Source organism: Syzygium oleosum, unplaced genomic scaffold (assembly GCF_021117445.2).
Source record: "Syzygium oleosum isolate NSW1041296 unplaced genomic scaffold, Sole_v2.1 Sole_v2.05, whole genome shotgun sequence".
In the NCBI taxonomy this organism is placed as follows: domain Eukaryota; kingdom Viridiplantae; phylum Streptophyta; class Magnoliopsida; order Myrtales; family Myrtaceae; genus Syzygium; species Syzygium oleosum.
In genome coordinates this window covers 10414874-10441235 of record NW_026607489.1, presented here as the reverse complement: position 1 = coordinate 10441235, position 26362 = coordinate 10414874, and the positions used below count along the sequence as shown (strand labels likewise).

The 26362-nt window shown below is 38.5% G+C and overlaps 1 protein-coding gene across 1 annotated transcript; it reads right to left on the bottom strand.

Annotated features, from left to right (window-relative positions):
- Positions 1–2258: 2258 nt before the first annotated feature.
- Positions 2259–22141, bottom strand: LOC115694610 (ABC transporter C family member 13). Its single transcript, XM_056312028.1, has 36 exons — positions 22014–22141; positions 20430–20470; positions 20248–20335; positions 19213–19368; positions 18985–19116; positions 18555–18655; positions 17979–18042; positions 16270–16521; positions 15370–15439; positions 14684–14744; positions 13984–14071; positions 13455–13573; positions 12733–12830; positions 12518–12584; positions 11736–11853; positions 11525–11641; positions 11281–11361; positions 10937–11188; positions 10020–10121; positions 9867–9934; positions 9135–9266; positions 8921–9068; positions 7404–7684; positions 7101–7260; positions 6539–6714; positions 6355–6466; positions 6211–6264; positions 5259–5381; positions 4719–4817; positions 4441–4533; positions 4180–4290; positions 3943–4104; positions 3636–3823; positions 3285–3474; positions 3032–3199; positions 2259–2819 (listed from the first exon to the last, which is right to left on the bottom strand). The coding sequence occupies exons 1-36, from the start codon at positions 22050–22052 to the stop codon at positions 2739–2741; spliced, it is 4392 nt and encodes a 1463-aa protein (XP_056168003.1). The 5' UTR covers positions 22053–22141; the 3' UTR covers positions 2259–2738.
- Between the last annotated feature and the right edge of the window lie 4221 nt (positions 22142–26362).

The following is a 26362-nucleotide window of genomic DNA, read 5'->3' as shown; positions in this document are numbered from 1 at the left end:
TGAATAGAAAGATGTTTCCATTAAAAAAAATTGCTTGCCTAAAAGTCTCTCCGTACTAGCATGTTTGCTTATTTTAAGGAAATACGCTCCATGATATTCTCAATTCATTAAAGTGTTGTCCAATGTCCAGAGATATGCAGTTCCAAAAACAATCAATCCGCTTTTGTGGTCTGTGTAGAGGCTTCCATCACTTTGGAGTTTGAAATACCCAAAAAGAATGTCCCATGTGGGGAGGAACATATAATAATGAAAGTGAGGATGCATTATTCAAAATCGAAGGGCATGCACCAAATCATGCAAACCCTTTCATGGTTTTATAGCCATGCTATTTATGGAAAGTCGAGTACATCGGTATTACAAAAATCTCATTCTTATCGGGTTAGCTTGAACCCTACAAATGAACAAATGTTTACTAAAATGGCTGCTTGTGTTACTTACAAAAAATGAACGAGTAAAAGACATTTTCATTATCCGTGAAAATATTTAGACATAAATTGTTGTCGATGATGAAAATATTTTCCATTGACTAATCATCTTAGGTGATACAAGTTATCGTTTTTAGGGATATATTCTTCAAATGGTTCATTATTTCGAAGAATAAACGGGGGTTTAGATTCACAAGGACTAGAGGTGAAAGAGAAAGAGCACGTGTGAGTGACTTGGGATTGTAACCATCCAATATTATATGCTCTAACAGTGACTCCACTGAATAAAGCTGCGCAATTCACATGTCACCTAAGTGATAATCTGCCAATGACTATGAATCCTACACAAAAGATGAAGTCCTTTAGAAAACACTAGCATAGGGTATACAAAGAATAATAGAGCTTGGTCCAAATTCCAATCCCACACATATTAAATCTACAAGGGGAGGAAAAAGGGCCGTGCCCTTTCGGCCAAGGAGCTAAAATAAGCCAATCAAACAAAGGAACAGGATTCAAAAGAAATGGGGTTTCAGCAAACGAGAGTCTCTCAAGAATAGAGCCAGGTGGCAACTTTATGTGCTTTGCAAGTAACAAGTGTCGAAATGCCTTAAGCTTTGTCTCTCATGGATGCTCAGGACCACAAGAGCATTATGAGGCAGGCATGAAATATTTTGCTTCAACAAAAGTTGAATCAGAGGTGGTTGCACATGCACCGTCCGGTAAAATCATTGGCCAGTAACCTGCTTTTGTCTAGGTAGGAACCTCCTGTGTTATTGACTGAATATGTTCTGTTGTCTTATTTGATGAGCACATCTTTCTTGACTGAATCTGTTTTTTTGTTTTTTTTTGCCTTTCCTTTCTATTTGATTTTTCCCTGCTAGATAAGAGGACAAGTTCTGTCCCTGGAAATGCCTAACATCCTGCCCAGGTGCCAGGTGACCACAGCACACTGCAATGATGGAAGGCCATTGTGAATTTGCTATGTTTTCACAAGATCAGTTCCTTCTTCTGTTACATTAATGGCTATAGCAGGAGGTTATCCATAGATAGGGATAGATATCTGATTCTAGTGATATGCAAAATCAGTCCGCGAAGTGATGCGGAGAACTCGCGTGTATCTTAGTTAGGTGCCAACAAGTTCCTTTTGTCACATTAGTTCTCAGACTGATGTATTTTGCATCCGTGTAAGCCAATCCTGTTAATGTGGCATTATTAGACTTTTTCCCGTTAATGCTGGAGGCAAATCTTATTACTTTTCTTGATGCTCTCAAGCGCAAGACCAAAGCACTCCGAGGACAGCATTCCTAAATTTACTGGAAAAAAGCCAGTGCCACCAATGATATGGCATCAAATATAATGAAAAAACAAAGCCAAAAGGATGAGGAAGGCCTCTGGCTTTATCAAAACCACCCTAGCCATCAGTTCAAAGCTTTTATTCTAATCCACAGGATAAATCTCCAGTCTCGATACGTCCCAACCATTCCAAGATCTGAAAATTTGATTATCATATTCTCTGTGGTCCAACAAACACAACTCTAGATACTCAACAGCTCTATGCCTCTATGCATTAGGTGACTCTTCACTTTCATATGCATGCAATTTTTTTGCGATACATCAGATGCTTTACTAACATGGTAGCGGAGGCACCAAAATAATCCTTCGCTTTGATTCTATACCATTCTCTGGTCCGTAGCATGTCTAGACTGAATCAGTAGGTTTGATGGCAGAAAGCTCATGAAAGATCCATCATTGCTGATTACAACACGTGTCGCACCACTGCTGATCGCAGAACATAATCAGAGACCCAAAAAAGAACTAATCTAGCTGAATTGCTTTAAATTGGTTCTACTAACTTCAAAAAAAGAGTTACTTGTTTCAGGATATTGATTATGAGCTAAGTTAACTATCAACATTACTTTTGTCAATTACAGGTAGTGAGGGCTTTAGCTTGCGGAAGGTTTGCCTGTAATCAATGGCAGAACGACTGACTCCTCCCTTTCTAGATTGACTGGTAGATCTTTGCTAATCGGGTCCATACTGCCAGAGTTGCTAAAATGGAAAAAGAAAATCAGTTTCCAGATTTTGTCGACAACAATGAATGAATAAGGGAACCCTGGACTTGCCCAATATAGCATCTTTGTTAATCGTATTGGCTAATAGGAGCCCTGAGAAGTCTTCAAAAGTCTTGCTCAAAGTCATGGAATAAGAACAAGAATTCACTCGAGGTTGATCTTTCATGATGGAAACTGGAAGTTGTAGCCCTGTGTGCATGATGGTGTCAAGCTGCTGAGGTTGTAAAGTAGAAATCAGATTTCACATTGTAGAAGCTTTCGCAAAACTTGAGAATCTCGAGAACATGTCTTCCAGAAGAACATGAGGGTTTCCTTGTTCAACCTAAAATGGACAATGAGGTACACAATTAGGCCAGATCGAAAATCAGAGGACTCAAGACAACTATGCCGTTCTGAAATAAATACTTTTAAATACTCTTATGCGTAACAAATTGTTGAAGAATAGTAATCAAGTTTCTTCTGAAATCATTTACAGGAATAAGTAGATCTAAAGAAGGTCTCTTATCAGGATATGGGGAGTAACAAGAAACATACCAGTGTCCCATGGTCGAGAACAAGGATGTTGTCCATATCTAGCACTGTCGAAATACGGTGGGCAATGGTGATCACAGTCATGCCTCGGCATTCATTAGATATCGTGTTCTGTAGTATTGAAGCTGTTCGGGTATCTACGCTTGCTGTACACTCATCCAAACAGAGCACCTGAAAAGTTTGATTTTCAGCATACTTGCACCGACTGAAAGAGAAATAGAAAGGGGACAAAGAAAAAGTGTCGAGTGTTAGGAACCTTCGAAGACTTCAGAAGCGCGCGTGCAAGACAAAGAAGTTGCCTTTGCCCGATAGAAAATGTTACACCAGATTCCTTCACATGAATATCGAGCCCACCTACTCCTTCCACTTCCTCTTTCATATGGCACTTCTCCAGTGCATTCCATATTTTTAGGTCATCAGTGACCCGGTATGGATCCATATTATCCCTATATATATCACAAAAAAGGAGCGAGCATTAGATATCAAAGTGAAGGGCCTTAATGTGAGTAATTGAGTTTTAAGGAAGAAGGAATGGAGCTGTTGATTTCAGCAAATAGAATAGAAAGCAGGAATTGGTAATGTATCAAAACACATTTTTAAGCGACACCTCAAAGATCCTTCGAATAAGAATGGACTCTGAGGAACAATGGCGAAGCGGGACCGAAGATCTCTAGCAGGAATGTGGTTTATATCAATGCGATCCACCAAAATATGGCCTCCACAGAGGCCATTGAGGCGGAAGAGGGCATTCAAGACGCTGGATTTTCCGGCACCAGTTCTTCCAACAATTCCAACCTGAATGAATGTACAGCAGATTAGGCACATCTTACAAGACACTGTCGTCCATCACATATATTGACCAGATTATAGTAATCTTTAGGCATAACAAGATAACATACAAAGTATGAGCATACCTGCATCCCCCCAGGAATGGTAAATGTGACATCATTCAATGCAGCTGGCAAGGAAGGCATGTATCTCATAGTGACATGCTGAAATTCTATCAATCCTTGAGAAGGCCAATCTAAATCCAGTGGTGGGTGTCCACCAAGTTGTTCTTGAGGGATGTCCATATACTACAAGAATTTGCAGAAAGTAAGTGTGGTATGGAAAGAAATAAACAAAAATATGTCTTCCACTCAGATTCGTACTTGAAGAGTTCTCTCAATCGAAACCATCTCTTTTTCCGTTTCTGTGAAGCTTGTCAAAAAACTACCAAGCAGAGACACCATTGGGGCTGCATAGGAGAGGGCCAACCCCACCTGTGAAAGTAAGTCAATTCCCATTCTTACTACATACTCTTCTGAGCTTCAATTGTATCGCCAGTCTCAATTTGGAGGAGAAAAGAAAAACATAGTCGCTAAGGTCACATGAGGCAGAAATAAATTGGACGAAAGGAACAAAACATGTACCAGCCCAGGACTACCAAAGTTGATAGGTAAGAAGCCACGAGATCCAACAACAGACATGACCGCAACGAATGAGATTATAAATGCTGCCAACAACTGATAGAGAAACATTAGTCCATAAATGTAGACAGATGCAAGCATCCCTTATTTATTGTTAAAGCACCAAAGAGAGTTGAAAATTACTTATGCATCAGACTTTGACAAATTCGACATTTCTTGAAGTCAAAACATAAAGAAAAGAAGTCCCATTGACATAAAATGTGTATTGAGTCCAGATATACCTGTAGGCGCACGGAAAGCCATAAGCTCGCTGTTAACTCAGAGAGAGAAGTCCGCTGATATAGCACTATTTGATCAGTGAATCTGGTGAAAAAGAAATTCTGTCCAACAACCAGTGATGCCAATATTAGTACAAAGACTGTAAATAGCACAAGCAAAATATCCACACAAATCAGTAGTTAAGGACATATTCTCATGGACGATGAAGTCCTACTCACATTGTAGGCACTCGATTTCAGAAAGATTCAATGATTTTCCTCACCATAGTAAGACTTGGTTCTTTGTGTACACTTTAAGTTGATACTAAGCTATCCAATTAAAGATAACTGTCTCTTCTACAGTGCTCAAACTGCTCAACTAGTTTCTTAATTACCTTAATTTACCATCAAATCATCAAAGTTTTACAACCGAAGAACAGACAAATCACGGTCTGCAATTAGTAATATCCTTTAAGCAGCAATACTGTAATAAATCATCCCTGTCTTCTGAAAATAGAAATATTCTGCTATAAGAAGGATCTGATGAGAACATCCAATGTCTACCTGAGAGTTGAATGCGCGTATAGTTGATGATCCATCGAGAGTCTCAGTGAAAGATGCATAGATAGGAGAACGAGTAACGCTGTCTAGCCTTCTTAACTCTCTGGAAGTGGATCTGTAAAAGAGCTGTGGAACTTCTAAGTTAAAAGAGAGCTACAAAGTCATATGTCGGGGTAATTGCTCTTTTTTGTTTGTTTTCATAAACATCCCTGCTCTGGAAACTATATAAAGCGGTATGCATAAAGATCTACGCTTGTGTGTTTTACAGTTCTCATGTAGTTTGTGGGTAGGTAACGGAGACCTTCCAGTAATTCACAGGTAACCATGTTAAAGAAAAAACCAACTGCTTGAACACCTCCCACCCCCAAAAAAAGAAGAAGAGAGACAGAATTAACTTACAAATGAAAGGTCAACAGAATAGGAATGCTAATGGTTGCTTCAAGGCATCATCCAATGAATTTGGTGCTATTGCTTTTATTAGTGTGTTTTCGCAAAATCTGTCATACCTATATTTTGAAATTGATTTTGTGCATCTTGACATGACGTGGAAAAAGTTATCTTTAATCCACCTGTGCAATCTTTCTTCAATGTGCATAAGTAGAGATGTAAACTGCGTTTCCTCTCTCTCTGTCTCTCTCCCTGGATAAAATACTTTTTCTCAATGAGTGTAACTCATCTTGAATATTCCAAAATCTCCCATTACCAACCAGCTAGAATATGACCCAAACCATTAATCACAATGAAGTAAGAACATGCAAGGGTGCGGGTTTCTTCATATGCTTAACCTATTCAATGTCCTATTATGGAACATCTTAAAATGATATATACAGTGAAAGCTCTCGTGTTCTTCAGATGCACTAATTAATCGACTTCTGAGAATCATCAGCAAAATAATTCATACCAAACAATTTAAACCCTGCCCGCAGAATAACCAACATTTTTTAGTAGCGTGTACCTGTAGCTTGCTGTACATGTACCAGAAGGGCAATAACATAAACAAGAAGAAGATCTGCATAAATGCATTAACACCGGAATATATCTCAGAAGGGCAAGTGGGAAAAAGCAAGAAAAATTTACAATATAAGGTCTCAAAAACTACCTGGACATACGATAAAATGACTGCAATACCCAGAAGACCGACAAAATTTGCTAGAAGGATATTGAGGATAAATGGAAGAGAGTCATCAATTGTATAGAGGTCTGAAGAAAATCTGCACCAGAAGATATCATCACAAAATAAGGAAAACAACAGAACTGGGAGAATCAGAGGAAGTTACCCTGACCTATTAAGTATTCTTCCACTGGGTGTCTGGTTGAAGAACTTTACAGGTGCATCAATTATTCTTTGAAGTAGAATTTCATGCACCCTTACGGCAGCTCTCAACCCGCCATATGCAAATGAGAAAGCTCGTACTAGTGTGAGAATCGAATTTATAATACAAAAGATGCAGAGAACAACCTGCCTCGATCCCATAAAAGAAAAGCAAAGTGAAATTCTCTCAGTAACATGCTATGCCTTAGTGATGCACTTCAACATCATCTGATCCCTGTGACCAGGTTGAGATACCCATGTAATTTGCAGAAATAACACTTTCTACAAAGAGAATTAACCTTTTGGGAGACAACTGAACATTTTACGGTAATTCCAAACATGGTATGCCCTCTGCAGAGGACGATGATGATGGTTGTAACAACAATTTAACCCAAAATACGGAGAGTAGAAATCTTTCAATTAATCTATTTTGCTGGATCACTTTTGAGTAGAGCATTTCAAACCAATTTTTATGATCAAGTATAAAAATAAATGTCTGTAATTGGCAACAAGACAAACGGAATAACTCTGACCAGGTAAAAGGATGTAGAGGATGCTGACTCAATGCCTCCTTTTGTTGTATCAACCCAGTAGGAGAGCCATAGATCGTTTCCGTTACGTGAGGCTTGCATTGAAATTGCCGAAAGGAATATGATTACTGCAACAAGCCAACCTGAAAATGCAGCATAATTTCTGCCACAATGGCAACAATGTGGAAATTATAAAAAATCACATAAGTTTCAAAAATATGTTGTAGAATCTGCTTAAGTAAAAAGAAAAAGGAAAAAAAGCATCCCCCTGGAGTAAAATGTCAAGCAACAACAAATATGACCCACCTGTATACTGCAAATTCAACTTTGCCTTCTTTTCTTTCCTCTTCTTCAATAATCTCTTGCACCTCCCCAGCAATTAATTGAGAACCATTGTCCTGTTGAAGGTCCTCGTTGGCTCTCATAGAAGGAATCTTTTGCTCTTGGTCATGGCTTTCAAGCGATGTATTTCGTGTCATTGTGGAAAAGAAAGATGAATATTGTGAAATCGTCAAATCAGCTGGACTTCCAACCCACCTTACGCACCCTTTGTCCATCACAACTACCATGTCAGCAAGAGATATTGCCTGTCAAGCGGCAGAAGGAGCAGTGAGGAGGTGTGTCTATGATGGGCCTCGTATTTGTCTACTGTTAAGTTCACAAAAGAAATGATAAAAATGGTTAATGTGGAGTAAAAACAACTCCAAGTCTAAACAAAGAAAGATTTGCCCAAATTAGTCATTACAGAAGAGCCCCTAGAAAAAATGTGGCAGATCATAAAATCTTTTTGACATTGGAACTCAAAGGGATGAGGCGCTCAGGACAGCGTCCTAGCATCTGATAACAGTCAGTTCACGTGGCACAGCTCTAAAGCAAACTAGGACCTTCCTCTCCTTTAGCTTTCTCGGCAAAGTGTACTTGGCATTGGCAAGACAAAGAACTCGCAGAACATAATGGTGATCGAATACAGGCATAACTATCTTATGACACCCAAGGACTGAATATACTTATGACCCCCAAAAGCGCCAACTAGATAAAAAGAATCACTTTGCTTCACTGCTGCAGAATGAAAGACCTCAGCATGAACAGGTTGAAAAACTCAAACTTTTGAGAAGTGAAGAAAGCCCACCTAGTTTTAACGAAAATAGAAATTTATAATTGTTTAAACTTATTAATTGAACCACCTTGACTAGATTTAGCATGTCCCGCTGAGAATATCCCTATACCATTGGCAAACTCACTTAAATCACATACACGAAATATTTCCTAAACCGAGATGCCTTCCCTCCTCCCGCCAGTGGCATGCTAGAGGGCCATTACCCCATCTTAGTTCTCAATTAATAATAGGTACTCAATTAGTTAGGTCAAATAAAAGGAGATAAACCCTTTTGTCACGTGTCAGTATCATTAATATGCCGTATGCTTATATTAATGCAGGAAAACAATTGGGTAATGGTACTACTGATGAGATCGTTTCCCAATCTGTTCGAATGCAAGGAGATAAGGTGGTGCTGAAGAAAAGATTTATTGTAACAAAAGAAGCAAAAAAGAATGTTTGTACTATAGCTTGCTCGTGGCTCTAAATTTCAGAAACAATATTTGTACTGTAGCTTGCTTCAGCAACCACCAGTTTTTTTTTTTTTGGTCGAACAGCAACCACCAGTTGCCAAGCATCTGAAGGCCATCTAATCCTGAACTATATACTTTTGGACAAGCTTACTATCATATCATCTCAACGGTATGCATTTTCTTGTAACATTTTGCCCAAGCTATTCAAGCAGAATAAAAGTTTCAACTTAATGCAAGAACTCCATAAAATTAACCTGAGCGTTGTGTGTACAAAGAACACGAGTATTTTGCTCTGTAAGAGGTCCCAGAATTGCATGATTTAAAATCCATTGAGCAACTTGAGAATCGACTGCACTCAGGACATCATCAAGCATCAAGATGTTGGAGCCGCCATATATAGCCCTGCCACATATATAATATCATGAGTTATTTGTCCAATCAAAGAAAAACGACATTAGCAGGCAGGACCTAGCCAAGGCAAGACGTGCTCTCTGTCCCCCAGATAAGTTGATTCCTTTTTCTCCAATATAAGCCATGTCACCTCCAGCCATCTTAGAGATATCAACATCCAGTGCACATGCTTGTAAAGTATCAGAGTATCTGCCCAGAAAAAAGAAATGCTGAAAAAACTGGGAAAAATGACACGCGAAGCAGCAGAATAATGAACAAATATAAAGCAAAAATATTCTACTTTTTGTCGCTGTATATTCATGCCTTTTCTAATCAAGTCCCTATATTTTAATTTATCTATATAGTCCTTCCACTTTCATAAATTTTCTTATTAAGTCTCTTCGACAATAAATCTGATCAAATTCAGCAGACGTGGCTGTCAAACGATGCCAAAGTATAATTTGAATAAAATATGCAGATATCTATGGAAAAATTTAGCCAACATAGACAGTGCCGGAGTGCCACATAGATAAATTTAGCCAATGGGGATGCCCACGTGGATGTCCACATTGGAGAAATTTTATCCACGTCACACAGCAATGTTGTCCAATTGCCAGGCCAAATGGACTTGGCCGGATGGGTTGGAGGGACTTGATTAGAAAATTTGTATAAGTAAGACTATTTAGGCATATTAAAAGTACTAGGACTTATTAAAAAAGCATGAAAATACAGGGATGAAAAGTAGAATTTTTCCAATTACAAACTGAAATGATCAAAGAGAGTTAATTTCTACTCATTTGTAGAGCCAACCTCTTCGAATCATATTTTTTCCCAAACAGTACATTCTCACACAAAGTTCCTGACATGATCCATGGAACCTGCACTTCCACCACTGCCAATGTCAGAATGACATGTACTGCTGAGTTTAGAAAAGCATACTCACAGCAAGAAGAAAATACAAACCTGTGGTACATATGCCACAGAACCAATTGAACTAATTGATCCATGAATGAATCGCATCTCTCCCAACATTGCATTTAACAGGGATGATTTACCCGAACCGACCTGAAAGCAGTCAGATCTCAGATGGAGGATAGACTAGAAGTACACAAAAATTTGATGTTTCGCAGCTGTAGAATTAATGAAGGATATACTGAGTATATGCAAAGTCGGTCAATAATGTTTGACATCGTTATATGTTACATTATCTAATTCCATCGATTCTTTTTATGACCCAATCACAATGATTCTACACGCAAAACCGTATGTCTCCTAGTGTAGAATCTAGACCAAGAGCCAGAGATCTCATTCACACTAAGAAATAAGTGAGAGCAGACCATAGCAGCAGCAACCATCCAATCATCCTCATCTTTTTTGCAATGCATCCTTATTTTCGAATATGAAGATTGTTCAGTCCCTATATATCTTCCTCCAATCCCATCACCGAGTTAACAATTCTACTTACAGTAGATTACATTCCTACCATTGATTGATTCATGAAAGTGTATCCACCACATGCCACTTACATGATTCTACACCTACAACCTTATGTAGTCTACTAGTGTAGAATCTAGACCAAGAGCCAGAGATCTCATTCACCCTAAGAAATAAGTGAGAGCAGACCATAGCAGCAGCAACCATCCAATCATCCTTATCTTTTTTGCAACGCGTCCTTATTTTCGAATATGAAGATTGTTCAGTCCCTATATATCTTCAATCTCATCACCAATTTAAGAATTCTACTTACGGTAGATTACATTCATACCATTGATTGATTCATGAAAGTATATCCACCACACGCCACTTTAATAAAAAAGAAATCTCAACCCGTCAACATGAGAATCTTAGGAAAGGCCAAGTATGTCATTAAGAAATCTCACCTCTCCAATTACTGCAACAAGTGAACCCTTTGGAATGGCTAGGGTGATGTGATCTATTACCGGACTCAGCTGTTGTGTATTGCTGCTTGACCAATTACAACAAGCATCATACATTGCAACTGCCATACTGTCAGAGCTTAACTGAGACTTAGTGCTCCCAGAAACCAATGAGGAAGAACCCACTGCACATTGTTCATATTGGTGCTCAGAACAGCGAAGGAACCTACTCAACCGATTGGTGGATATGAAGGCCTAAAACAATTTAGGAGAGAGTATACCAGTAAGAGAACTTTAATCACAGTGAAGGAGTTATCACCAAGAAGCTAAGCACATGAAAGACTCACATCAATCAGTCCATTAATGACCCAGGGGAATGAGTTAAGTGGAGAGATCAATGTATTAAACAGAGCAAGACAAGTGAAGACCTGCAACAAAGGTTCAATGATTTAACCTCTTGAACAGCAAGTAAAGAGCCTACCAGTATATCCAAATGCATAGATGACAATGAACCAGGTATAGCACATATGTAAATATATGCGTATCAAGATGTCTTTGAAACTGATGTTTTAAGTTTGATGGTTACTTTACCGTTGCAGCATCAAGCTGATGTCCCATTAATGTGTAAAGACCAAACGTGAATAAAGAGAAAAGAGTGGGTGTGGTCGCCCAAAAGAACACACACCATGCATCCAAGTACTTCCGTGTCTGGAAAAAAAGCATCACATCAGCATTTCACTGTGTCAAAATGCAATTAATTTAATTAGTATCAGGGAACCAGCAATGTAAAGCAGTCTCATACCTTTAAATGCTTAACTTCTGAGGATCTCGTCTCCAATAACCAATTTGAGAAAATAAGCTCCCATCCATACATTTTCAGAGTGCGAATATGAGACAAAAGTTCGCCTGTTCTCCTAATCCTGCCAAAACTCATGGGATCCCACAGTTGGTTGACTATCTAGAGTCATCAATATCCCACTGTTTCTCAATATGAACATGGGCGCAGAACATAGATCAACATTCCTGGGCTATTCAATGTAATAAGGAAGTTCGAGACTTCAAAAAATCAACTTAAATGTCACCAGTTCTCTACAATTTTGCAAAGAGCAATATCTGACAACTAACTGGTATGATGCAACATAATTGGTGTAGAATGGATAGTGATCAAGGGCATATTCCTTTCTTGTTTTCAAACAGAAATAGTCAGCTGAAGTACCCCTGGAAGTTACCAGGATCGCTAAACCCCCTGGGGAACCATGATCCAAGTAAATTGATCCAACTTTCGGTATTCCTACATACCTGACCAATAAAACTGGTGGACTGCTTGGCCACCCAACATTCTTATTTGATTTAAACATATCCACGTAAATGTTGTCATGTTACCTAATCGTAGGCAAAACATTTACATTCTTCACCTAATTTAGGTTTATGGAGTCATAGAAAACACCTTTAATAAGTGACTCCATTGCTTTATTTAATCAACTGTAGCTAGTTTTTTTTTTATTTTTATGTTTAGAAACAAAGCCTTTTGAAAAGAATCCCTGTTTTGCAAAATAACAAGACTGCAGTCCTTAATACACATACCTTTCATCCTTTTGTTTCATCATGTTCTGTGTAGCAGCAGCAATCAAAGTCGAAATCCACTTATTCACTGTAAAAGGACATTCAGGAATGAGAGGAATTAACAAAAGAAAATATTACATTTTATGTTTACAGATGTATTGAACTGCGGAGACTGAAAATTTCCACATATAAAATAGATGACTCTCTGACAGCATAGTCATTGACTTAAGTCATACCTGGTATTAACAGCACAGTTATTGCGACTCCAGCAGCAAAAGCAAATTTGACTTGTGTGTATAATAAATACAAAGCCACTCCTATTTGCAAGGGCAAGCTGGAATAGTAAGAGAATTAGCATTATTTAGAGATTACAATGACAAAGGCCGAAGATCCAATACAATGCTATCTTATGCTTTACACCTTGCACTATCCGCTTCGTAGAAATTGCTAAACACCAAATTTCCTTGAATACCTTAATTATAACAAATCATCTTAAACACATCGTCAAATTAATTAAAAGTGGAGCACATCTTTCACAATACCAACCAATAGTTAGAATAATAAGTAGACTAAAAATAAGTAAACTTACTTTACACTTCACAAAGATCCATGTACCATAAAGTATTTATTTTGTAAATTAGGTCATCCAAGTCAATCCACTATGATACCTTCAAAATATGTCTCCAAAATATAAACATTTACGAAAGTCAACCTATCAACCACTTTTAAACTCAATTACCATCAACTGCAAACTTTTCCACGAATTAGAAATCTTGATGTATAGGGTTCTTTCTAGGAAAATGAGGGAAAAACATTGGATACAATTTACCTGAAAATAACTGGAGAAAAAAAAACCACCATGAAAGTTTCTATATTTCTAAAAAAAAAAAGTTATCCATACTTCAACAATATTTGTTGAAGAATTCTACATCATGAATAAAGAATGAGATATTATTACCTCCACATATCATGGAAACTGTTGCACAAGTTGACAGTTCGATCAGCATCTATAGACATGAACGTCTGAATTTCTCCACTAGAAAATTGTGCTTGCTCTGCCAGGCTAACGGTGAGACACTGAATATATAAATGAAAAGGTTGGATACTCATACTAACAGCGTATCAGGACTACAGCAATCTACAACACTCGTATATAAAATTAAAAAGGTTAATTGGGCTTAACATCATCCGTATCTTTTTGTTCTCATCCCTTTTCCAGAAGACACATGAAATATGATGATGAGTACTTATTGAACATGAAACAAATAAATGGGTAGAGCTCAAGAAAAAATGCTACAACATAAACCGAAGGCCACTTGAAGAACTAGAGCAACCTAGGAAAATCAGACATGGGCACAATAACGTACAATAATCAACACACTAAGAGATTGGAGTACGTACCCAAATGCATGATGCCAAACCCAATTGATTTGAGGTTTGACAAAATGTAACTCATAAGCAAGAAGCCTATAAAGGGGAACACTTACCTTTTTATAGATGACAGTCATGATACTGGATCGTAGCTTGAGCTTCAGCTTTGCAAGATGAAAGGTATATTGTGTGTCAAGAAAGGATCTGCAACATCCAAGACAAACATTCACCCAATCCGATAACTTGATACCACATCCAGAACGTGTAGAGAATTTTACACTGCGTCAGGCATACAATTCTTGATATCTTTTGTAAAGATTAGCTAAAAATACTTGCAATCGCGAAACAATATTATTAGATTCATAAATAGGGGGTGTGGTACAGTCATAAGCTGAATAGCACTATGGTAGCTTGTAAAAATTAGCTTCAACCATTAGTTAGTCATTGCAATAATATTAGAAGTTGATCAAAAGCCATTTCCAAGTTTCCCAGAAAAATGAAAAAACATTTTAGTTCATAGAAAATTATGAAAAAATTTATGGTGACTTTTAAAAGTTGTTAGTGTCTACAAGTCTATAATGATCTAAGGTACTCAATGTGCTTGTGTGATAATATTGACAAAATAAGTGACAAAATAAGTAAGTGTTGATAACTTTATGTGCTGATAATGGAAACAAAATTTCTGTTTAGTAATTGCATATGACTAAGTGTTGAATATTCTTAGTTTTTACTAAACATGGACATAGAACTTGGTTGTATTTCAATTAAAGGAATTAAGAAATAGCTTATCATTGAACTCAAAAGGGGGAAAATTACTTGACAATAGATGTGAGGCCTAAGGCTATAGCAAAGACATAGCCATCCACATTCCCAGAACCTGGAAAGAGAAACAAAATCTGGTCAAATTAGGATCGATATGTTATTATATTGAAAGTAATCAGTCTAAAGATAGGTTAATCTGTACTTGGCATGCTATGAACTACAAAGTCCAGATGCTTTCAGGCCAAAAAAAGTAACAAGGGAAAGCAGATTAATTGGGAAGACAAGCTATGCTGGAGGATTTTCTAATAAGGATCAATAGGACTATGTATAACAAGAACTACACGAGGAAGCAACAACTAATACCTAAAAAGATAATAAACAGAAACAGGAATCATAGAAATTTAACGCCATGTCGTATATGCTCAGTGCATACTTAACTCTACCCTAAACCAAACTACAATGGTCAATTTATTTCTTTCTGTGCCAAGGGGAAATTCGATCCCCTTATAAGCTGCATCATTAATTTCAGTCTACGTATGAACAACTAAATCTCCAGAATTAGCACCTGCCAGAGCTTGAAAACCATTAGCTGCATTCATTCTCAATATCTTGTCAAAGCCATCAATATTTAGTATTTCAGCATCCTTTTGTATTGATCGAGCAATGATCCTTTAGGGAAAACAATTATGCATAGATTATTAAGACATTCATTTTAGAGAAAAGGATTATCAAGGCATAACCTCTTTGAAGGGATCGAATCAACTTGTTGAGCAGCAAGGGCGCAGCAAACCCAAGCAAATCATTGACCACCTGGAGCACATTCTAAGTTATTCAGAGGGAACAAACATAGAGAAAAGGAAAGCAAATGACAAAGCACTTGCTCCAAAAGACTACAAGTTGCACATTTGAAAACGATGATCCGTAGCAAGAAAAGAAGACAGCATATGCATCCTTGTCCACTCTAAAGGATAATAGAATCAATAGAAAAACCAATATACTGAGAAATCAAGAGCCGGCCATCAAATTTTCAGTCCCCAAAAGTCCATATCCTAAGCTTTAGTCTCTTGACAGTCAAATTGCTATTCATATCAGTTTTTAATAGAACAAGAGACAGAGGATCAACACGTGGAGCAAACAAAATGTTCACAATACTTGTGAAACTGTTCATAGTGGGAGACTAAGGGATTGCCTGGAGTAAACAAATCATCAACAACTGAACATTCAAATAGCTGTGAGCCTTGTCACTTGTCAAAAATAGTTAAACAATGCTATGAAGAAAAGGCAGTTTGCAAAGGTTTCTGGAGCATTTAGTTCAACTATTATCAGTAGTGGATCGCATGACATGATGGGCCTAATCTAATAGCAGGCCACCTTTTCCAAATGTCTTGAATTCTCATTTGGTGCTCAATTTGCTTGTCTGGTTCTGTTGTGGGTGGTCATGGAATATGAAGACTCCATAGGTCATGGGTCTTTTATGAGGTTCTGTAAATCAGATCCCGATAGATGCCTCAACCAAACAAACTATTTCAGGAGACCAGAAAAGACCGCATCAATCTTAACGAATGATGAGGTCACTATTACAATACAAATTTTTGTAGCGATATATGCATCAGATTGGGGAAGGAACTATAATATATTACCTTCAATAAACCTAAACGAACGTAAAACCACCCATAGGCACAGCAAAGCGCTTTGAACAAAGATGGCTCAAGAGGGTTACAGTTCCACTGATCTTGCCAACAGCTGAACAATGTATCATGACAGGAAGAAGGATCCATATCGGAAGGTAGCGAAAGCAAATCTTCAAAGTCAAGTTGCTTTATTACACCGCGATTCATCACTTTAGCAATAGATTTGAAAGTCACAAGATCCCAGTAACTCTCTGCAGTGCCCTTTCACAAGCAAATAAAACAAAGAGAGGGTGTTAGAAAAAGGTCCCATTTGCACCATTCCAAATTTTTTAAAGATAGAAACAGAAGTCATTAAAGCTATTCGTCTTCATACAGATGTTATTGCCATACATTTGGGGGAGGAAAATGAATGAGCAGATAGTCAACAATCCACAGTCTAATAAAAATTGTCCCCAAACAATGGTAACAATATTGTAAAATCTAAACAACCTACTAAAACGAGGCCTCTTGATTTGTTTTTAGCAACTCAAATACTGGTATACATCATGCAATGGCAAAAGATGACTCTACTTCAAGCATACTTGTCAATCTGCTGTCACCTTTGTTCTAATATAAATAAGTGAGATCAATTTTCAAAGCGTAATCCTATAAAGCTCACTCATATCTATAGCTTCAACTACCCATGACTCAAGTAGCCAACTTGACAAGGTTTTGAGACTCAAAAATTGTTTTACTTTTTGTCAAGATAGAAATATTGCAGGTCGAAAGAAATCAGGAAAACAAGTAATCAGGATAACATGCCCACAGCCCAAAATTAAAATTAGAACCTTCAGCAGGTATAATCATTTTGACTTGATATGTAACGCAAAACCTAGTCATTCTTCCCCGCCATATCCTCATCTAAGAGTATCCTAGTAATAATTCATTAATTCTTATAAAAATAGTCGATTACCGTGCAACATAACTGGAGATACAAAGCCACAGCTTCTACTGTGCATATAATGGATATAACATCACATCAAGTGCCTGTGTATAATTCCCTCAGTTATCCTTCAGTTCAAATCAGCAAAGGTAGTTTCAAGTTCTAATCCCTTTTTTAAAAACATAACTCTAATTGGCTCATGGTACCAAGATGAATCGTATCAACATAAATGAACAATTAGTTTCCAAGAAAGCTTCTTTTTTTTTTCTCACTTTAATTATAGGATAACAAGCCCAAACACATTTGTATTATTCTCTGTTCATTTATTTTGGAGGGAAGCAATCGTTTTAGTAATGACCCTGGTGCATAGCTACAGCTTCTCGAGTGCTTACCCTGTATAGAATGTGCGAATAGATGTATTCGTAAATATCCTTAAGTTCAAATTGGCAAAGGTAATTTTACCTTCTAATCCACTATCTACAATCACAAATCCAATCAACTGATGGTCCTCAAATAGCTTCACTGACGTATCAACAATGACTTACATTCTGATTTCGTCTCATGCCTAGTTTGTCATCTATTTCACATACGAGATATTACTACAAGATGAATTAGAAAACATGCCACCAGCCTTTAGCTGTGGAAAGTGAAAGCACATTGACGCTAGAAAATTTGTGAACTAGAAAAATCACTTCCCAGATCCCAAGAACAGGATATTCATAATCAAAGAATTTTCACTATGTAGAACATCGAACGGAACACAAACCTGACAGATAGGGATCACCGAACAACTTACCGAGTCCATATGAGAATTTTCCTCTTCATCCTCATTTAAGGAAAGAAGTGATTCTTCCAACTGCCTACAATTTATACCTTCACATAAAGTTATCCAGAATCCCAATACTAGGAGATAGACATATCAATATTAGCAGTTCAAACTCGAAAGCGCAACCAAAATACATGCTAAGTACCTCATTGGAGATATACAATGACAAAGCCAAGAGAATTTAATATTAAAGATATTTCTCCCATTGTCAGAGTTATTGTTACATTCAATCATGTGTATTCCCAAATCATAATTTACTTATTAGTCATATTTGACATGTCAATTGCTAGTCAAACAATTTTTGCATTCCAAATGCATTGAGTGGAGAAACACTCTCCCTGACTTGTAATTAGACCAGTACATCAGTAGTATCACTCTGCACCCCCGCATTTTCACTACCATCACAATTTGACTGAAAATTTTGACAAACCATGCTGGACGGATGAGAGATCAGCAGTTGCACGCGAAGCAAATATGATGCTGTTCCAGTACAATTTTAGTCCACAGAAGAAAATAACTGGAAAGTCACAAAGGTCCAGATAGTACCGGCTCTTAGAAGATGCTCTTTTCGCCCTGATAATGTTGAGCGAAACCCCAAGCATAACATCCAACAAAAACATACAGCTCTCATTTAGGCACACTAGCACCTGTTCAAAATGCAACTCTTTAAAACATAATGTGTAATCTTAATCTTGTACCATACACACGAAGTTATGTCAGTACCATCTTGGGAGACAAAAACTTATTTATTAAGGTAAACTTATGAATTAAGCAAAAAATTAGCCCTCCCGCAAATGAGGATCTAGAAATTCAAGCCTCAGATTGCCAGATGAAAACAAATCAGACACTGTCGCATTTGAGCAGGCACATTGCAACTGGCAACCACAACGTGAACCAAAATAATACGCTGCTGATACAGCAACTGAATATACCAACACATAATGATAAGAAAAATTTTCACAACGAGCAATGTCACCTCCAACGAGCGAAAAGTTGCCTGCAGATTGGGGATCATGAACAATGGCTTTATTGCCCACCAGAAACACAGAACCCTGTTACAAAATATGGAGGAACCACAGGGGCACTTCAAGGCCAGTATTATTAGCGCCTGCAAAGTAGAAAGAAGAGAGTTATAGAAGATATATCTAGGAAATGCCGCCATATTCGATCAGGTAAAACTCACATATAAAGCTAAGAAACTCACCCAGACTGCAAACCTTGAACATTTGAAAAGCCATGAATGGTACGCAACCAAGCCTCTGTGATAAGCAGTGTTCAGCAGGAAAGCCACGTCCAGAAATGAGAGACTTGCTCCAATGATTGGAAGCACATAGAAAACTCCTTTTTCGAAAAAGTTCATCTGAGTTCAATTCATAACACATGAACTTGTATATTAGACAATACACACTGATGATTTGAGACCATCAAAAGAAAAGTGAATTAAAGAATAAATTGTGTTGAATGTTTGATTTATATGCATCAAGTACAATGGGTTAACTGCGATTAGAAGACTAGCGAGTGCAAATAAAAAAAGACAAAAGTCGAGCGGCACATCCACAAGAGAGACAAATCCTTGAGTTGACATGATACAGAGATATAAGAGAAAGCCACTCATGGATGGGAGTGGGCTGCGGATTAGAGACAGAGTGATGCAACATTGGATGTATTTTCTGCATCGATTGTGCAAGAGTGATGAAGCAAGTTTTAAGATCTATAAACCGGAAGATCTTTAGGACTGTGCTGGAATATCTGCAAAGTGGGGGGAAGCAGGACAAGTAGTAAACTAGATGAGTTTTAAGATGATAAACTTGCCAAGAGAAAAAAAAAATAATGAGAAATTTCGCAGTCTATAAATCCCCATGGAGATGTCCACTTTTACCATATGATAGAGTAATTGAAGTCATGGAAGCCACAGACAAAATATGATGGAGAGAAAAGCTGAATGATTAGCTTAGCTAAGCAGAACATGCATCTGTGATTTGATTCTGATCAAACTGGTCAAAACACATTTATAACTTCCACAGTGCAATTTTAGGAAGGTTAAGAATTCATGCACGCACAGGCGTTATATGCCCAACACATAAATTTAAACGTTTAGTGGACCGGTGAACCTCCCTGTTCGTCATGATTCTGATCTGACTAAACATCAGTAGTTGAACACACATCAACATACAAGTAAACAGCATTATATATAATACAACCTCTTGGTTGAAGTGATTCATGTAGAACCAGAACCTACCCTCCAAGTACTCTGCTTGCTCTTGTTTGTAATGCCTAGCATGGCAATCATGAAAATGGTAACTACATTCCCTCCAAATGCCAAAACCGTAAACACCATTAAGGAGAAGCAAATGCAAAAAAAGTACTGCCATACTATTCCATTTGAACCGGGAAAGACAAGGTATCAAATTTAAAGGATATATATTACTGAAGCACTCGGACAATATATTTCCATCCCACACCTGAAAAACCAAAAACAGAGCGTTCAATCATCAAAATCCACCAAAACAAAAAAAAAAACAGATGCTTGGTTAACTTACTGATCCATGAAACTACTTCAATATCAATCATTAGATTACTTACATCCACAAAGAATGGGCCAAAAACACCAGAAGAAACAAATGTGTCCATAATTTCTGCTTACCATTAAGCATCCAAATGAAAAATCACAGCAAGTACCATGAGATTATATCCACTCTCAAGAAACATTTGAGGGCAAATGAGAAGAAGCTAATGTACTCTTACTCAAAATTCAATTTTGTAGCAAAACTTTCATTTATATGGGAAATTTTTTTAAGTTTCTTTCAAGGGTTTCACCATTCTCCTTCTGTTAGTTCATCAGGAGGCCGACGTGGACTCCAAAATGCTAACTTGGACAAACAGGATCCATGGGTCACTTTCCGTTGCCTCCAGTTCACATATGGTGCCAAGAAGGCACCACAACAGCAACAATCGAAAGTTAAGAAGGTGGGGGTGCCATTGCCCAACCACCGGGGCTAAAGGCTGAGTGAGTGTCAGCCACCTCATCCAACACTACTAAGAGTTTAGAAATTCTAATCGTGGCAGCCAATTGCCACTGATGTTAGAATTCTGAAACTGAAATTGCTCAGTGATTATTTCTAATAGCCATAATCGCCACCACGGTTAGTGTTGGTGGCAACTTCGGATTTGAAACCTGAATGTGAACAGGCATGCGTGCGTGCAGAGAGAGAGAGAGAGACAGAGACAGAGAGAGAGGCTGAAGAGAGGTGGTAGCAGCAATGCTTCATGCCTCCTTTCACATTGTCTAGGGACTTTTTCAAATCAAACGAAAAGTACAGAAGTAACATCATCCTGAAAATTTACTCGATTTTAAGTTTGACAGCAAAATAAAAAGCCTTGCGTCCCCTCCTAATAAATTCGTCACCGGAAACAATCCTAGGATGGATAGTAACCTTTTACAAAAGTTCGAGGATTGTTTTAAAAAGATGGTTCCCAGCTGATTCTGTGTTTTGACTTTTGAGTAACAGCACAGGTACTACTGATGGTTTCAATTTCCCCACATTTAAATCCACGTACAAACACTAAATTGGTATGAGCTCATAGCACTATTTTTCCCGGTTACGAAGGCGAAATGTAAAATATCTGACGAAACACAACATTTGCTCTGTATTCATTATTTTAACGCGGGTGTGATGGACAAGTGCTGTGGTACTCAGACCCTCTGCGCACCTCGGTATCTTCAGCAACCAAAACCAGAACGTAACCACACACACCACACAATCGGAGCAGAGCGTCTGAATTCATTTCCTCCCCAGCCACCAATACTGGAACTTTACCTCTAACGCACGACCTTAAGGACACAAAAAGAGAACCCTTCGAGGGAAAACACCCCAGCGGTTGGAAAAAGACGTGCTTGCGAGTCAAACAAAAAAAAAAAATCCAAGAACGAAACAAGCAGGAAACCTTTCCCGTGCGCGCATGCAGAAGGCGAAAGAAAACGGAGGAGGAAACGCGAAAGCGTACGGATGGAGAGGCAGGGCAGATGAGGTGCAGCAGGTCCATTGAAGCGCCTAGAGGAGGAGGAAGAAGAGGGGACGGAGACGACGAAGACTTTGCAGAGGCAGAGAGAGAGAGAGAGAGAGAGAGAGAGAGACAGACAGACAGAGAGAGGCAGTTACATAAACACGAGCGTTGGTTGCCGAAGCAAGCTGAAGTCTCTGTCTCTCTGACTATCGGGCGTGCGCCATTTTCTTGCCACCGTGGACTCCTCCGGTGTTGCCACGTAATCACGTGGGCCCATATCCGGACAAGTTGATCGTTTGCACTCCCAGGTGTTACTCACGGAACTAATTATAAGGAATAATATCACAAAAAACTTCAAATTAATTTTTTGATAATAAAAAATCTGAAATTAATATTGCTATGACAAAATTACTCTCGATTAAATTTTACCGTTAAATTCTTAAGTTGAATGACACGTGACAGTTAACAAGTGTACAAGTTTAGGATTTTACATCTCTATTTGTCACATATTTACTAATTTATGATTTTTCGTGGTATTAATTCAATTTAACAAAGGATAAATTTATTACAAGTATATCAGTTTGGGATTTTTCGTGGTCAAAAAATTAGTTTTGGGTAAATTTATCACAAGTATACTAGTTTTGGATTTTTTGTAATAAAAAAATTAGTTTTTGGTAAATTTATCACAGATGTACCAGTTTGAAATTTTTCATGATATTAACCCTTAATTCTTTCACTCTGTTACAGTAAGATGAGGCAATAGGTGCTTGCATGTGCATAGAAAAAGGATGGATTTTGGAGAATTTAGAGAGCTTATTTATTTTCCATCACAAGATATACATAAGCATCCGGATGATTTCATATTTAATTGTTCACCATCTATATTTTTATACACATGCACGAAGTTTTCGTTCATAATAGGATTAGTTCACAATAGATACCAAGAATGAAACAAATCGCATACTTGGTACCATGATTTAATCGATATAACATATATCTGTGATAGAAGGGACAGAACATTTCAAACAGGTTCAGCTAGTCATATAAGGACGAGCCCCTGAATCTCCGAATTTTCATATGCACGGTCATTTTGCACACCAACCGGTTTGAGTCGAGTCTTGACCAAATCGAGCCGAAACTCAAAAGCCAATCTCAATGATGGTGCTCTCTAAATTCTTCAAGGGTAAACTAAGCTTGCTTGACAAATCCACAAAGAGCGGCAGATGCATAGTCCTATCAATCCCTTCTCCTAGATGGGTAAGCATCAGCTGACAGAAAGAAGACTGATCTTTTCGGGAATGGGACTCGATAATTTTCAGCAAAAGATCTGGTCACGGCTGAGTGGCTTTAGGCTTTGGCTTTGCTTTAGCACTGCAAGATTCTCGTTTGAAATAGTTATGCCCATAAAAGAGATGCGTTCCACATCACACATCCACTAACCATGCAGCGTCTTCTTACGTTGGAAAGCACGAAAGAGAAGTAAAGCAAAAAGCTGCAGCACAAAGTGATGGCTGAGCAAAGACACATCATGGTACTAAATGCCATATAATGACCAAATGTCAATTTGATGGTGTTCTTCATTTCTTGTTTTGTTCTTCTCAACACTTTACATGAATGGGGGATTCACGAGTGCTGTCAAAAGTGAACATGAATACATCGAAGTCTGTCTTGGGAATACTTTCGCAATGGTCCAGAGATTGCCTGAAGAAAGAGGAATCATTTAGTTGTCGTTCTGGATTTACCAATAAGGATGTTGCCTTAAATAACCAGGGAATTCATTCATCTCCTTGAGGTTTTGGGTTCACATTTTGTTGAAAAAAGTAAAATCTTGAATACATGAAGCCGATATAGGGGATTGGGAAAAATTATCCATAAAGTCCTAAATATATTACACTTTTGCCAATTTTGTCCTAAATCTTTTAATTGTTCCAAGTGAGTCCTAAATAAGTTTTGATTGCCGATACAATGAACGCCACATAACATAAGATATATCGATTGATTTCATCAAGAAAGTTGACTACCTACAAGCACTCTCTTGGCTTAATCTCAAAAGACACTCAAGTCAAGACATTGTAGACCAAATTGGTTTCGATCGCACTGAGGATCATGAGAGATTTTCAGGGGTGGGTTGGTAAACATAGAGTCGTCTTTAGATGGAATGAAGTGTAGCTCAAGATGAAATTTGACGAGGATAGCCAAGAAATCTGAAAGATGAAGACATAAATATGTGTATCAACGCTCAAGGACTTTTGAGCCACACTACAAGTTTGAAGAAACAAAGAGGTCTTGAGGAAAATTTCAATCGAAGACTCGTTGCATGACGACGTTTCAGAGAATCATAGCTAATATTAACTTGGCTCCTGTGCATTTGCAATACTGTGAGAGGTCTTACGAACACGACCGCGATGTACAGTATATGTAGTGTTCAAACGTACGTACCGTCGACCAAGTATTGATATCTAGTGGTTGAGGCTTTGGGAGATCTTGTTCAGGAAACGTTTAGGACAGGCTATGACTATTACAACCGGCGTCCGGACAGCGAGCAGACTGTCTATGGACACGAAGCCTGTTACTGGAAGTTCTCACAACCCGCCTGCGACGATTGCATGCACCATGCTCATCAAACGGTAGTTCATCGATGTCCAAATGTTGTCGGGGCTCAAGTCCGGCTTGAGGCCTGTAGGATTAGGTACGAGGGTTATGCGTTCGCTGAATGACCAATATAAGCTGTGGCCTTATAGGAGGACACACGGAAAATAATTGCCTTGGGAGTTTTAATCCCTTGGCTGTGTTTATGTTGTGCTCCAAATAATAGCAATGCATGCTAACTTATGATTAATGAAAAATCTCTTTGGATTGAGCGTCGAAAAAGTTGTTGGTAAAAAGGAATCGTCGGTCCCGTGATTCCCGGATAACTTGTTGATAAGTACTGACACTTTTATAACATTACCAACTTTTTTGATAGTTTGCAAGTTATCTACCGACACATTATTCGAGTGACTTATCAAATTTTTTGTGATTAAGTTGTCAAGTAGCTTTGATTATCATGTGGCTATGAAAACCGGCCTTGAGAAAGCTTATGATAGGCTTGACTGGGAGTTTATCGGAAATACGCTAATTCACTGTAAGTTCCCGGACATTTGGATAGAAACTTATCATGGAATGCATATCTAGTTCGAGCACTACCAGTCTTCTGAATGGAGGTAAACTTGATCATTTTGAGCCTTCGCGTGGTATCAAACTGTAAACGAAATCGGACGGGAATGGGGCCCCTGTTCAGAGTGATAAAGGGCCAACTCCAGAGGATGTGCTGAGCAAGAAAGTGAGTGATTATTTGTCACATCCTTAGCACCGTGTAGAGGGTGCCCTCATGGTATCATCCAGACGATACGGAGACAGACCGCTGGAACGAGTCTAGGACCGGGGACTTCTCGCTAAAGTCAGCTTATGAGATCGCAGATACTAGGCAAGAATCAGCAGGGGATGAGAAAGGTTGGAAACGGATTTGGAAATTGGAAGCTACACTAAGATATTAAGCACTTAGTTTGGAAATGTCTTCATAACGGGATTGCTGCAGAGTGCATTCTTGTTAGCAGAGGAATGGGGATGGACCGGACATGCGGTCTTAAGTCACCAGGCTCCAGAATCATGGAGCACATAGCACATATCGCAACAGTTGCCCCATAGCTTCTGAGGTTTGGCATAGGCTGTATGTTGCCAATTGGTCTGCAACAATCCTTTCGTAATTCACTATAATACTAGGTCCAAGGAGGTTTGTAAGTTGACCGAGACTCCGCGAAGTGTAATCTTCCTTGTGGCTTTATGGTATCTGCGAGTTAATCATGCCAATTGAGTTCTTAAACCCTTTGTAAAGCTGCAGAATTTGTTGCAGCAAAGGAGAGTGGTGGGTAAAGGGTTTGCTCATGATCTGGGCTATGCCTCCATTATAATGGCTGAAGTCGTGGCCCTCAAAAGAGGGGATCGAACCGGCCTTATCTTGCAATGTCTCAAAGCTTGAAACTGGAATCGGGTGCCATCGACATCGTCGGATCCTCCGGGAATCTGAACATCGCTGGCTCTTAAACCGATTAACATTCTCGTGAAACTGCAGGACATCGGTCGCGAATCTCGAAGGACGGAAAATCCGCCGCGTTCTACCGGGGAGTCTAACAAGCGTGCCGATGGCCGGGCCAACAGCAGGGCAAGCCTGCAAGGTGTGTCCGAGACTCCTTAGGATTTTGCATTTAGCTCTACTGTTGTAATCCTCTCTTCTACCTCAAAAGGAAAACAAAAAAGGGAAAGCATGGATTTGTTGCCATTCTATTTTGACGTGAAAATCGGTTAATTCG

Excerpts from the sequence above, each read along its gene's own strand:
- LOC115694610 (XM_056312028.1), bottom strand. The coding sequence starts at position 22,052 with ATGGACCTGCTGCACCTCATCTGCCCTGCCTCTCCATCC. Across the intron at positions 12,585-12,732 it reads AACTGTGCTGTTAATACCAG|TGAATAAGTGGATTTCGACT; the intron begins GTATGACTTAAG and ends GTCCTTTTACAG. Across the intron at positions 4,818-5,258 it reads TACGCGCATTCAACTCTCAG|AATTTCTTTTTCACCAGATT; the intron begins GTAGACATTGGA and ends GTTGTTGGACAG.